This window comes from Ranitomeya imitator, chromosome 2 (genome assembly GCF_032444005.1).
Source record: "Ranitomeya imitator isolate aRanImi1 chromosome 2, aRanImi1.pri, whole genome shotgun sequence".
NCBI lineage: Eukaryota > Metazoa > Chordata > Amphibia > Anura > Dendrobatidae > Ranitomeya > Ranitomeya imitator.
In genome coordinates this window covers 135,252,440-135,267,987 of record NC_091283.1, presented here as the reverse complement: position 1 = coordinate 135,267,987, position 15,548 = coordinate 135,252,440, and the positions used below count along the sequence as shown (strand labels likewise).

Sequence of the window (15,548 nt, the reverse complement as noted above, 5' to 3'; positions counted from 1 at the left end):
GTCAGACAAGGCTGCATACTGTTATGATTTACCTTCAATTTATATGCAAAAGCTATTTTCAGGAAGGCTGGACTTGCTAAAAACTGGGAAGGAATCAAAATTCTGGATGAATCACCAACACTCTAAAATACACAGCTGAATCATCTGATCAGCCTCATTAGGAACCTTTACATCAACCAAGAAGCAACAGTATAAATGGGACACTGCATGGTTGAAAGTAGAGCAAGGCATCAGACAAGTCTACATCCTGTCACCATTTCTCTTCATTTTATACGTAGAAGATATTTTCAGGAAGACTGGACTTGCCGAAAAAGAAATCAAAATTGCTGGATAAATCATCACCAGAGCCTGTCACCTAGCCAAATTAGTTCTCATGCTTCGCACTGACGAGGGCCAACAGTCCGAAACACCGTGTCTGCGAATTGAGATACTGATTTGGCTTTTATCCTAAGTCATATTGCACGACTCGTTAAAGGGTTGATTGTGACTTGTAGGACTGCTACTTCCAACAGATGGCGCTATAGAGTTAAAGTCCTCTTTTTCTCTGAAGAGGCAATTTGCATATGGACAAATCATCAACATTCTTAAAATATGCAGATGACACAGTATTGATAGAAACAAGCGTAGATGGAATGAAGGACTTAGTAGAGTGTCAAGATGGAAACCTGGTACATGGGACTGCTATTACATAGTTAGCAAGGCCGAAAAAAGACATTTGTCCATCCAGTTCAGCTTATATTTCATGAGAATAAATCCCCAGATCTATGCCCTTCTAAAGAACCTATTCAACACTAGACAAAGATATTGACTACTGCCAGGTACGACACATTTGAGATGGATGGCAATGAATGAAGTCACTGGAAAGATCTCCAAAACAAGGAACATTTCTCTGGCGACAAACAGTTTGTCTTTCATGGTTTGTACATATTTTGGTATTTTCTGTGGTAACATACGGATGCAAAACTTGGACTTTAAAGAAACAAGACATAAGAAGAATTGCCGCCTTTGAAATGTGGTGTTGGGGAATGATATTATCATTACCATGGAAAGCAAGAAGAACAAACAAATCAATTTTGGAATAAATAAAGCCAGATATGTCACTTGAAGCTAGTATCACCAAGCAATGACTTTCCTACTTTGGAAACTTCATGTGAAGAGAGCAATCACTGGAGAAGGACATTGTGGTCAGAATAATAGAAGAAACAAGTCGTAGAAGACCAGCCACCCGATGGCTTGATACTATCAAGATAATGGCAGGACCTATCTATTATTGCACAAGATTGATCTTCTTACGAAGCATTCATCATCAAGTCGCCATGGCTTGAGATGAAGCCGGAGGCCGCTAAATGATAATAGTAAAAATAATACATAGAATTTAAAAAAATGCCTGGTATAAAATGTTAGTTATAGAGTTTGGAAGACCACAATTGGATTGCATAGCCAGTAAACAATTCTACTTGCTAGTAATTCGATTTAATGCTATTCAGTAACAAAGCAATATACCAATTGCAACCCATAATTCAAACTTTTTCCCACTTTTATCCATACCTGTGATTAAATCTTCCACTTTCTGTCGTGCTAGAAGTTCTTTCCCCCGTCTTAGCAAAAGTTCAATTTGCAGAAGTAGAGCCTTTCCAATATCAGGAGATTGATTAAATTGATTACAGACCATTTTGAGGAAATCAAATCCAACACCATCCCTATAAAATAATAAATATTAATAGAAGATTTGTAAATTCCACTTTTTGACCCGAAAGATTTTCTGCTACTGTTGCTGAAAGATGATAGCCCATCCCTTGCCTCTGCCAAGCAAATTAAGCATTATAAAATATCTATTTTAATTCTAAACTTTGAATTGTTGTGCACTGATAGTTACATACCGTAATTACATAGGTAATATGGTTAAAAAAAATACATGTTCTATGAGTTCTGAGGAAGGATGAGAAAGTACGAGCGCAACCACATTGCATGATTCAGTCCTCCTCAAAACAATTAATTTTTCCCTCTTTATCCTAATTTTCGATCCACTGGACCAAACATTCAGAAAATAACTTCACATAATTTCCTTGCGTTCTGTTTACATGTAACAGCTTTTGACCACACTTTTAGTATGGCCATTTGTTCAAGTTAATCATGTCCTCCTTTAGAAGTCTCTTTCAAGACTAAATTAATGTAAATATTTAAATGTTTTCTCATAACATAACTAATATCCAACATAATCCGTATCAGTTTTGTTGCTTTTCTTTATCTTTTCTAACTCAAAGTCATCCTTTCTATGAGCTGGTGCTGAGAACTGAACTGCATATTTGAGACGAGGTCACGCTAACGATTTGTGAAGTGGTTGTATTACAACCATGTCACCTGAGTTAATACATGACAATATCCTGCTGGCCTTACAAGCATAATCTTCTAGATTATAAATAAATAAGTTAAATAATAGTGGACGCACCCCAATAAATCTCCAATTACCAATGCTAAATCCCATAGTCAATGATTTATACAATAAACTGTGCCCCAGTACAACAATAGGAGTGATTTTTAGCACTCAATGTCCCACAGTAACTAGTGTATAGATATAATTTATTTACTACTTCCTGCGAGACACTAAAAACCTCTCCTATAATTTAATTGCACAGTTTACTATATAAACCACTGACTGTGAGATACCGGCGCAAAACCTTCCAAACATAGAGAGAACATAGAAGCTCCTTGGAGATATTGTCCTTAGTGGAATTTGAACCTAGGACTCCAACACTGCAAAGCATCAGTGCTAACCACTAAGCCACTATTGCCAAGTACATAGTGAGCTGTGTCTGTAAGCATTCCCCAACACCGACTGACAGCCGGCTCAGCACTGTTGTGCAGTGGTTTCAGCTGTCAGTCAGTGCAGAAGCATGATTACAGCCACCCTCACTGTGTACGGAGTAGTAACTGAAGCTGCGCTGACTGTGTATCTATGACTAAAATCCTAAGCAGCTGAAAAGAATGTTAATTTCCTAATTAGGCCAATTAGACTCTGATCAGAGTGAGATCTGTTTCTCGGAGATGGAAAACATTTTTTTATCCATTTAGTCAGTCTGCAAAAATGTTTTCCACTGACCTATAGACTTCCCTTGCTAATTTTGATCTAGCACACGCGTCACCAATTTTTCCACTTGGTCCAAGGAAACAAAATTGGAGATGTTCACAGCCCCACAGAATAACATGGGTATGAGTGCTATCCTTCAAAACCATGGATAGCACTCATCTGATTTAAAAGGTCATGTGCAAAAGCCCTCAGTGTTGCATTTTGCTCCTCCAGAACTGTGATACAAGCTTCTTGGTGGACAACATCTGCCCCAGAGGTATTCACCCTGAAACTGCTGCTTCAGTTGTGTATACACATAACCGACTGTGCAATAAAAGAAACCTTCAATCTTGCTGTCCATTATACAAACAAACAAAAAATGTAAAGAACAATAAAAGGGTGGGAAAAATTAAGTACGTATAGGCCATGAACTCCCTTTTTGGAGTTTTTTTAATGCATCCGGTTCACAAGCCACTTATTCATAAACAGGACCTTTTCACCAGACAAAAAGTGGCTAGCGTTTGCTCTGTTTTTATACTTGCGGCTCTACTGAGTATCCTGCTTTTTTCTTTTTTTTTAAATCCACCATATGATATGGGCCTTTTTACTTAATGCTTCTTTTTATACTCTTTAACATGGGGGTGTTTTTCACAGGATCCTCTGGGATGCGTCTTCAGGCTGCTCTGCATTATTACCTGGAAGCAACGTCTCCTTAGTAAAGACCGTGACAATTAGCACTAAGGAAAAAAGGCCCATATATCTGGACCCTTATGGTAGATTATAAAAAAGAAAATAATTGACTACTCAGGGAAGCAGTGGGATTAAATAATATTAAAAACTGGACTTTTTTGAGCTGGAAACCTGGAGGCTGTTTAAGCCTCAGAAAGGACAAGCCTAAGGGTATGTGCACACGTCAGGATTTCTTGCAGAAATTTTGCTGACAAAAACTGGACATTTCTGCCAGAAATCCGCATGCGTTTTTTTCACGTTTTTCATGCGTTTTTAATGCATTTTTGGTGCGTTTTTTGTGCGTTTTTTTCCCAAATGCATAGAATAGCGGGAAAAACGCAGAAAATCCACAAAATTAATGAACATGCTGCTTTTTTTTACCGCGATGCGTTTTTTTTGCGGAAAAAAACGCATCATGTGCACAAAACATGCAGAATGCATTCTAAATGATAGGATGCATAATGTATGCGTTTTAATGAGTTTTTATAGCGTTTTTACAGCGAAAAAACCTGAACGTGTGCACATAGCCTAAGTGTTGTCCTGAGAACAATGAACTCTCCCTCCTAGGCACAAAGGAAAAAAGGGGTTAAAATTGTGTGAGTAATTAGAACATAGCCCTTGATTCATCAAGACCTGTCCTGATAAGGAGGCGTGCTGGAGTCAGATGCTCATGTCATAAATTTGACAAGCAGCCGTTCCGGCGCCCCGTTCTGCTCCAGCTCCACCAAATTTGTCGTAACTGGGTGAAAATGGCCCGAGAACACGAAAAAATGCAATATTTTAGTGCAGCCTCAAGTTGTCTTGGCCACGACTGTAAGAGAAGTGTCAATTAAATTCTTCCATTAAGGATTTGTATAAGTGTGGATCTAATTGATTTAGCTAGAAAATATGAAGTTTCTTTCTGCATAAAAGATTTCCTCTCTAATGGCATGCCAGTATACAATTTGCTAGCAATGCAATAGTGTTGATATAGTGTTATTTAGGTTATGATTGAAATATTGTCTCTTTTCTAAAAATGACTTTAGAGTTTGGAGGTTTGTTATGTCTTGAAAAATATGGTGTTTGAACATTAGATAAAGATAAATGGGTAAGATTAATCAAGACTAGTTTTTATGGAGAACAAATACAGCATAGTTTTCACTTTACCAGAGAAGCTTAAAAAATGTGAGCTGATCTCTGTTTGGTAGCTATGGGCAGTAGAGGTAAATTAGGCAATTCATTTTTTTTTTTTTTTTTAATTTACAGCATAGTTCCTAAAGAGAAATTAAGTTGTATGGCGAGAACAGGGGATACAAGTTACTTACTAGCTCATCTTACCTATTTTGTTCCATAAGTAGTTTAACAATGTTCAGGTACATATCCAAAGACAGTTCATGATGCAGTATTTCTGTGACTGCTGTAAAAGTTTAAAAAAAAATCTAGTTCTACTTTTCATATTAATAATGAAATCAGTCATTTCAAGCAGTGTAAAAGGTACCATAAATTTCCACAGACCAATAGTACAAGTGAAGTTCAAGAAAGAAATGTACAAAAATGTACACAATTGAACATGAGTTTCTTAGTCGCCCGCTAATCTAAAACATTTTTACCTTGTTGCATTACATCAATGTATGATTTTTGGGTGTGCGGTCTAAGGCCGGCTTCACACTCAGCGTATGAAATTACGGTCCGTATATTACGGCCGTAATACGCTGAAAAGTCCCGAAAATAGTGGTCCGTAGCTCCTCCGTAGGCAGGGTGTTTCAGCGTTTTTTGCGCATGGCATCCTCCGTATGTAATCCGTATGTCATCCGTACTGCGTGTTTTTATCGCAGGCTTGCAAAACCGACATATGGCTATACAAGGGATCCATGTGTAAAAAAAAAAACAAAAAAAAAAAGCTCCCTGGCTCGAGATCATAAGAGGGCGCCCTCTGCTGGTTGTCCTCATATGAACTCGAGCCAGGGAGCTTTCTTGGAAGGTTCCCACGATCTAGGAACAGCCAGCAGAGGGCACCTCACCGCAAATGCAGGTAAATATAGGTCAATGACCTACTTTACCTACATTCTCCGGGGTTTTGCAGACATGAGCGGCTGCATTAGCAAAGCTCGTGGCTGCAAAATATTTTAACCCCTTCAGATGGATTTACATCGTTGGACTTTACAGATCTGCGGAAGGTAAGGATATTGTTGGTTTATTATGTTTTTTTTGTTACAGAACGAGGGTCTTCAGTGATTGGATTGGGCGTTCAATAAAATATTACAAAAACCTTTGTTTTTATTTCATTAAAATAATTTTTAATAATGTGTTTGTGTATTTTTTAACCCTTTACTAGTATTGGATTAATAATGGATAGGTGTCATAATTGACGCCTCTCCATTATTAATCTGGCTTAATGTCACCTTACAATAGCAAGGTGGCATTAACCCTTCATTACCCCATATCCCACCGCTACACGGGAATGGGAAGAGAGTGGCTAAGTGCCAGAATAGGCGCATCTTCCAGATGTGCCTTTTCTGGGGTGGCTGGGGGCAGGTGTTTTTTGCCAAGGGGGGGCCAATAACCGTGGACCCTCTCCAGGCTATTAATATCTGCCCTCAGTCACTGGCTTTACCACTCTGGCGGAGAAAATTGTGCGGGAGCCCACGCCAATTTTTTCCGCCATTTAACCCCTTAATTTACTAGCTAGAACGGCCAAATTTTGCATAGACACACTACTGACATTAGTAGTGTGGAATATGCAAAAAAAATGGGGATATGAGATGGTTTACTGTATGTAAACCAGGTCTCATATCATGTCGGGTTTTGGAAGGAGAAAGCAAAAGCCGGTAATTGAATTACCGGCTTTAAAGCTATCTAGCGCTGTATGAAGTAATAATATATATACATATACAGTTAGGGCCAGAAATATTTGGACAGTGACACAATTTTCGCGAGTTGGGCTCTGCATGCCACCACATTGGATTTGAAATGAAACCTCTACAACAGAATTCAAGTGCAGATTGTAACGTTTAATTTGAAGGGTTGAACAAAAATATCTGATAGAAAATGTAGGAATTGTACACATTTCTTTACAAACACTCCACATTTTAGGAGGTCAAAAGTAATTGGACAAATAAACATAACCCAAACAAAATATTTTTATTTTCAATATTTTGTTGCAAATCCTTTGGAGGCAATCACTGCCTTAAGTCTGGAACCCATGGACATCACCAAACGCTGGGTTTCCTCCTTCTTAATGCTTTGCCAGGCCTTTACAGCCGCAGCCTTCAGGTCTTGCTTGTTTGTGGGTCTTTCCGTCTTAAGTCTGGATTTCAGCAAGTGAAATGCATGCTCAATTGGGTTTAGATCTGGAGATTGACTTGGCCATTGCAGAATGTTCCACTTTTTGGCACTCATGAACTCCTGGGTAGCTTTGGCTGTATGCTTGGGGTCATTGTCCATCTGTACTATGAAGCGCCGTCCAATCAACTTTGCAGCATTTGGCTGAATCTGGGCTGAAAGTATATCCCGGTACACTTCAGAATTCATCCGGCTACTCTTGTCTGCTCTTATGTCATCAATAAACACAAGTGACCCAGTGCCATTGAAAGCCATGCATGCCCATGCCATCATGTTGCCTCCACCATGTTTTACAGAGGATGTGGTGTGCCTTGGATCATGTGCCGTTCCCTTTCTTCTCCAAACTTTTTTCTTCCCATCATTCTGGTACAGGTTGATCTTTGTCTCATCTGTCCATAGAATACTTTTCCAGAACTGAGCTGGCTTCTTGAGGTGTTTTTCTGCAAATTTAACTCTGGCCTGTCTATTTTTGGTATTGATGAATGGTTTGCATCTAGATGTGAACCCTTTGTATTTACTGTCATGGAGTCTTCTCTTTACTGTTGACTTAGAGACAGATACACCTACTTCACTGAGAGTGTTCTGGACTTCAGTTGATGTTGTGAACGGGTTCTTCTTCACCAAATTAAGTATGCGGCGATCATCCACCACTGTTGTCATCCGTGGACGCCCAGGCCTTTTTGAGTTCCCAAGCTCACCAGTCAATTCCTTTTTTCTCAGAATGTACCCAACTGTTGATTTTGCTACTCCAAGCATTTCAGCTATCTCTCTGATGGATTTTTTCTTTTTTTTCAGCCTCAGGATGTTCTGCTTCACCTCAATTGAGAGTTCCTTTGACCGCATGTTGTGTGCTCACAGCAACAGCTTCCAAATGCAAAACCACACACCTGGAATCCACCCCTGACCTTTTAAGTACTTCATTGATTACAGGTTAACGAGGGAGACGCCTTCAGAGTTAATTGCAGCCCTTAGAGTCCATTGTCCAATTACTTTTGGTCCCTTGAAAAAGAGGACGCTATGCATTACAGAGCTATGATTCCTAAACCCTTTCTCCGATTTGGATGTGGAAACTATCATATTGCAGCTGGGAGTGTGCACTTTCAGCCCATATTATATATATAATTGTATTTCTGAACATGTTTTTGTAAACAGCTAAAATAACAAAACTTGTGTCACTGTCCAAATATTTCTGGCCCTAACTGTATGTGTCTCACTGACATATATATATATATACTTATTCTTTGTGTACACATTTATTCTACCTATTCTATTGTAAGCTGTCAGTGTGATTTTACTGTACACCGCACTGAATTGCCGGCTTTTCTCGCTAACACCGCTGCGTATTTCTCGCAAGTCACACTGCTGGTCCGTGTGTGATCCGTATTTTTGGGGCTTCCATAGACTTTCATTGATGTTTTATTTGCGCAATATGGTGACAAACGCAGCATGCTGCGATTTTCTACGGCCGTAGAAAGCCGTATAACACTGATCAGTTTAATACGGCAGATAGGAGCAGGGGCATAGAGAATAATTGTGCCGTATTTTTTGCGAGTTTTACGGACGTAGTTTCTGCGCTCTTACGTCCGTAAAACTCGCAAGTGTGAAGTCGGCCTTAGTCTTTTTTTTCTATAGTCAGAACAATTCATATGTCCGCTTACCCATGCTGATGACATCGTCAGGCAGAGAGCATTGAAGAAGGATTTTCACTTTTAGAAAAAGACCAGCTGGATGCAAGTTTTCCTTGTAAAATAATTACAATCAAATCATTATATTCATTTAATCTACAGACAGCTAAATCAATTTAAGTGCAGGCTACATATAGGTATTGATTCATGGACACAGTGAAATCCAAATATGAAATTTCATGTTTTACCTCAATAAAGCAGGAGAACAAACACCTGCATTGCAAAATCACAGAATGTTGTGTTTATTGGGGAAGGCTCTTTATTGTACCTGTTACCATTATGCAGATTTTTAAATATCAAAACCCAATCTTATAAAACTGAAGCATTGATGGGTTAAAAATGCTTAACACACTCCTTCATAATTTTTTTTTCTAGGGCTTTTGTTTCCAAAATGGGATACTTGTGGCAGGTTTCTGTTTTTTTTTGGTACCTCAGAGACTCGGTAAAATGTGAGACAGAGTATGCAATCTGTTCCAGACAAATTTGCCCTCCTTCCCCTCAAAGGCCTGTGATGTGCCTAAACATCAATTTCTGACCACATGTGAAATTGCCATGTTACAGAGAATTTGCGTAATTCAGTGGCTTACGAAAATATTTACCCTCCCTTGACATTTTTCCTGTTATGCTACCTCAGAACCTGGAACATCACTGTTTTTTTTTAGGTTTTCCATCAGTACACAAAAAGATGATTCCTACAACTGTGAACATTTAGTTTTCTTTCTATTGTGAAGCAAACAACAAATAGGACAAAATAACTGAAAACTTCAGAGTGCATAACTATTCACCCTCCTAAAGTCAGTACTTTGTGGAGCCTCCATTTGTGGCAATTACAGCTACAAGTCACTTTAAATAAGTCTCCATGATCTTTCCACATCTTACCATTGGAAAATTTGCCCATTCCTCATCGCAAAACTGCTCCAGCTCCTGCAAATTAGATAGTTTCCTCTGGTGAACAGAAATCTTCAAGTCAGACCACATTCTCAATTGGATTAAGGTCTGGGCTTTGACTGGGCCACTCCAAAACATTTATACTTTCCCCTTAACCCCTTAATGACCGCCAATACGTCTTTTAACTGACCTGAGATATAAGAGAATAGCCTCCCCATACAGATGACAATCCAGCATCTGTCGGTTGTACACTATAGCTGACAACTTGCTGTACCAGCCACGATCAGTATTTGCACCATCTAAATCTGTTTAACCCCTTAGATGCTGCTGTCAATAGTGACTACATCATTATAAATGGTTAACAGAGTGTGGGGGCTTCTTCTTTGTCACAATCGGTGCCCTCAGATCATGATTTTGTTGTCCTGATGTTTGCCATGGCAATTCATGACCAAATAGCGGCCTTAGAGTCTGACGGCTGTAGTAATCTGTTTAGAAGTTAGCAACATTTAGCTGGTAAAAATACACATTTTCATTTCTGTCATACCACTTTGCATTAATTCCTGTAAAGCACCTGAAGGGTTAATAAACTACCTGACAGCAGTTTCAATATGTTTAGGGGTGCTGTTTTTAAAATGGAATCACATTTGGGGGTTTCCCCAATATATGGGACCCCTAAAGTCACTTCAAACATGGATAAGTCCCTAAAAAAATAAATTTTGTAAATTTCTTTGAAAAAATGAAAAATTGCTGCTACATTTTTAATCCTCCTAAAATGCTAACAAAATAAAATAACATTTTACAAATGGTGCTGATGTAAAGCAGACATGTGGGAAATGTTATTTATTAATGGTTTGCTGTTGTATGACTATCTGGATTAAAGGGATAATCATTCAAATTTATAAAATTGCTAATTTTTTAACATTTTTCTCAAATTTTTGATAATTTTTATAAATAAACACAAAAAATGTTGAACAAAATTTACCATTATCATAAAGAATAATGTGTCACGAAAAAACAATCTCAAAATCACTGGGATTTGTTGAAGCGTTGCAGAGTTATTGCCACATAAAGTGACACTGGTCAGATTTCAAAAATTTGGCTCGGTCACTAAGGGGTTAAACCACTCGAGTGTTCCTTCAGCAGTATGCTTTGAGTCATTGTCTTGTTGAAGATGAACCTCCGTCCAAGTCTCAAATCACTGACAGACTGAAACAGGTTTTGCTCAAGAATATCCCTGTATTTCACACTGTCCACCTTCCCCTCGACTCAGACCATTTTCCATGTCACTGCTGCCGAAAAACATACCTACAGCATGATGCTGCCACCATCATGTTTCACTGTGGGGATGGTGTTCTTGAGGTGATAAGCTATTCTGGCTTGGCACCAGACATGGAGTTTACCTTGATGGCCAAAAAGTTCAATTTTCGTCTCATCAGAGCACAGCACCTTCCATACACATACATTTGGAGAATCTCCCACATGTCGTTTGGCAAACTCAAAATCAGCTATACAATTTGTGTATGTAAGTAAAGGCTTTTTTCTCCCCACTCTTCCATAAAGGTCACATCTACAGTGTATGGCATATTATGCTTGTATGGACAGATACTCCAGTCTTTGCTTGGTAAATCTTCAGCTCCTTCAGGGTTACCTTTGTTCTCTGTGCTGCCTCTCTTATTAATGCCCTACTTGCCCAGGCTCAGCATTTTGGAGAGCGGATCTCTCTTGGCAGGTTTGTTGTGGTACCATGTTCATAATAATGGATTTGATGATGCTCCAGGAGATCATCAGAGATTGGGATTTTTCTAATTTTTATAACACAACCCTGACTTGTATTTCTCAACAATTTTGTCCCTGACTTGATTGGAGATCTCTTTGGTCTTCATGGTGTTTGGTTTGTGGTGTATCTTCCCATGGGCGGACATACCGCCTGTTCAACCTGTGCAACCGCACAGGGGCCCAGAGCGGGAAAGGACCCCCGATGGGCATACAAAGCAATGAGGTGAATGACAGCCGGCGGCAGTATTACTGCTAACAGGAGAAGCAGGGGGGCCCGCTGTGCTGCACGCATGTGATGTGACAGTTAAACGGGCCCCCCTCCTCACCTGCTAGCATATATTATGACCTACTAACAGCTAAATCTAATGGTCACTACTCCATGCTTATTCTCTTGGATCTCTCTGCAGCATTCGATACTGTGGATCATCAGCTCCTCCTCACTATGCTCCGCTCCATCGGCCTCAAGGACACTGTTCTCTCCTGGTTCTCCTCCTATCTCTCTGACCGATCCTTCACTGTATGTTTTGCTGGTTCCTCCTCCTCTCACCTTCCCCTTACTGTTGGGGTTCCTCAAGGATCAGTCCTAGGCCCCCTTCTCTTCTCGTTGTATACTGCCCCTATTGGACAAACAATCAGTAGATTTGGTTTCCAGTACCATCTCTATGCTGATGACACCCAATTATACACTTCTGCTCCTGATATCTCGCCTGCCTTATTAGAAAACACCAGTGATTGTCTTACCGCTGTCTCTAACATCATGTCCTCCCTCTATCTGAAACTAAACCTGTCAAAAACTGAACTCCTCGTGTTCTCTCCTTCTACTAACCTACCTTTGCCTGACATTGCCATCTCTGTGTGCGGTTCCACCATTACTCCAAAGCAACATGCCCGCTGCCTTGGGGTCATCCTTGATTCTGACCTTTCATTCACCCCCCACATCCGATCACTGGCTCGCTCTTCTTATCTGCATCTCAAAAACATTTCTAGAATTCGCCCTTTTCTTACTTTCAACTCTGCAAAAACTCTTACTGTTTCACTTATTCATTCTCGTCTGGACTATTGTAACTCTCTACTAATCGGCCTCCCTCTTACCAAACTCTCCCCGCTCCAATCTGTCCTGAATGCTGCTGCCAGGATCATATTCCTCACCAAACGGTACACCGATGCCTCTACCTTGTGCCAGTCATTACACTGGTTACCCATCCACTCCAGAATCCAGTACAAAACTACTACCCTCATCCACAAAGCACTCCATGGCTCAGCACCACCCTATATCTCCTCTCTGGTCTCGGTCTACCACCCTACCCGTGCCCTCCGCTCCGCTAATGACCTCAGGTTAGCATCCTCAATAATCAGAACCTCCCACTCCCGTCTCCAAGACTTTACACGTGCTGCGCCGATTCTTTGGAATGCACTACCTAGGTTAATGCGATTAATCCCCAATCCCCACAGTTTTAAGCGTGCCCTAAAAACTCATTTGTTCAGACTGGCCTACAGCCTCAATGCATCAATGTAAGGATCCCTGTGTGGCCTATTTAAAAAAAAAAAAAAAATGTTCTCATTCACTTTATGCAGTTAATAGCCCTCTGTGTCTGTACTGTTACATACTTAGGCAGTTAACTGGTTCATGCAGCTTTACATGAACACCCGAGCCTTACACTATGGCTGGTCCGAATAACTATAGCATTTGTTACCATCCACCTCTCGTGTCTCCCCTTTTCCTCATAGTTTGTAAGCTTGCGAGCAGGGCCCTCATTCCTCCTGGTATCTGTTTTGAACTGTATTCCTGTTATGCTGTAATGTCTATTGTCTGTGCAAGTCCCCTCTATAACTTGTAAAGCGCTGCGGAATATGTTGGCGCTATATAAATAAAAATTATTATTATTATTATTATTATTATGCTGCTGTCCAGCCGGCTGTCACTGCTGTGGTCTGCAGTGAGGTGACGGGTGGCAGGAAGAGAGGATGGAGGGGGAGGGCCTCTCAGTCACAGTGAGTCACTGAAGCTTGCTCAGGACCTGTGATGAGGTCACAGGAGGAGAGGAGTCAGGAGTCACATGATCAGGGGCCTCCGTGTATTGCAGGACTCTACTTATGTGTGGGGTCGGAGTTGTTTACATGTGTGTGTGTGTACGAGGTGTACGGAGCGGAGCCGTGTGTGTGTATGAGGTGTTTAAAGCGGAGCCGTGTGTGTGTATGAGGTGTTCAGAGCGGAGCCGTGTGTGTATGAGGTGTACGGAGCAGAGCCGTGCGTGTGTATGAGGTGTATGGAGCGGAGCCGTGTGTATGTGGTGTACAGAGGGGAGCCGTGTGTGTGTGTATGAGGTGTACAGAGGGGTGCCGTTTGTGTGTGAGGTGTACGAAGCAGAGCCGTGCGTGTGTATGAGGTGTATGGAGCTGAGCCGTGTGTGTATGAGGTGTACAGAGCTGAGCCGTGTGTGTGTGTATGAGGTGTATGGAGCGGAGCCGTGTGTGTATGAGGTGTACGGAGCAGAGCCATGTGTGTATGAGGTGTACGGAGCGGAGCCGCATGTGTAGGAGTAACTATGCGTGGCCATTATACTGTGCGCAGTATCGTGTGGCCATTATACATATAAGCTTGTACTCCCATGCTGGCGCTCTTTACGTGGTGTCGGCACTTGTTCTCCCATCACTGTTCCCACCCCCTGTCGAATTGAGCAGGAAGAGATAGTCCGAGATCAGCTGCAGCCCGTATTCCTCTTTATGTCTGATTTGTCAGAAAGTGGGGACTAGGGTTGAGCGAAACGGGTCGTTCATTTTCAAAAGTCGCCGACTTTTGGCAAAGTCGGGTTTCATGAAACCCGATCCGACCCCTGTGTGGGGTCGGCCATGCGGTACGCGACTTTCGCGCCAAAGTCGCGTTTCAATGACGCGAAAAGCGCCATTTCTCAGCCAATGAAGGTAAACCCAGAGTGTGGGCAGCGTGATGACATAGGTCCTGGTCCCCACCATCTTAGAGAAGGGCATTGCAATGATTGGCTTGCTGTCTGCGGCGTCACAGGGGCTATAAAGGGGAGTTCCCGCCGACCGCCATGTTACTGCTGCTGATCTGAGCTTAGGGAGAGGTTGCTGCCGCTTCGTCAGAAGCAGGGATAGCGTTAGGCAGGGTCCATTAACCACCAAACCGCTTGTGCTGTAGCGATTTCCACTGCCCAACACCACCTTCGGTGTGCAGGGACAGTGGTAGCTACATTTTTTTTTTTTCCCCCCCCCTCAGCGCGGTAGCTTATTGGGCTGCCCTAGAAGGCTCCCTGATAGCTGCATTGCTGTGTGTACGCCGCTGTGCAAACCAACTGCTTTTTTCAAAGCACAAATCCTCTTGTTCCTTCCTTTCTGCACAGCTATCTTTTTGGTTTGTACACACTTTTTATTTAATTTGTGCATCAGTCCACTCCTTATTGCTGCCTGCCATACCTGGCTGAGATTACTGCAGGGAGATAGTAATTGAAGGACACTCCCTGTTTTTTTTTTTTTTTTGTGGGAGATTAAGATTGACATTTCTGCTAGAGTGCCATCCCTGTCTGTGTCATCTCTCACTCAGTGGGCCATAGAAAGCCTATTTATTTTTTTGCTTGATTTTGGTTCTAAAATCTACCTGAAAAAATCACTACATCAATCAGTGGGAGAAAAATATTGGCCTCAGGGCTTGTGTGCCACTCCTGACTCCTGTGTGCATCATCACTCACTCAGTGGGCCATAGAAAGCCCTTTTTTTTTTTTTTTTTGCTTTATTTGGGTTCTAAATTCTACCTGAAAAAATCAATAAATCAATCAGTGGGAGATTAATATTGGCCTTTGGGCTTGTGTGCCAGTCCTAAGCGTGCCATCTCTCTCTCTCAGATAGTGGGCCATAGAAAGCCTATTTATTTATTTATTTTTTTTATTGGGTTTATAAATTTTCCCTGGAAAAAAAAAAAAAAAGTGGGAGATTAATATTGGCCTCTGGGCTTGTGTGCCAGTCCTGAGCGTGCCATCTCTCTCACAAATAGTGGGCCATAGAAAGCCTATTTATTTATTTTTTTTTGGTTTTATAAATTCTCCCTTAAAAAAAAAGGGAGATTA

The 15,548-nt window shown here is 41.1% G+C and overlaps 1 protein-coding gene across 1 annotated transcript in view; it reads right to left on the bottom strand.

The window, feature by feature from the left end:
• Window positions 1–15,548, bottom strand: part of TEX11 (testis expressed 11) — a 222,369-nt gene that overhangs the window by 134,220 nt on the left and 72,601 nt on the right. The window contains exons 10-12 of the mRNA XM_069754504.1: window positions 8,776–8,857; window positions 5,114–5,192; window positions 1,549–1,700 (exon numbers count right to left, since the gene is read on the bottom strand). Of these exons, the coding sequence (XP_069610605.1) occupies window positions 1,549–1,700; window positions 5,114–5,192; window positions 8,776–8,857 (313 nt within the window). The remainder of the gene's footprint in view (window positions 1–1,548; window positions 1,701–5,113; window positions 5,193–8,775; window positions 8,858–15,548) is intronic.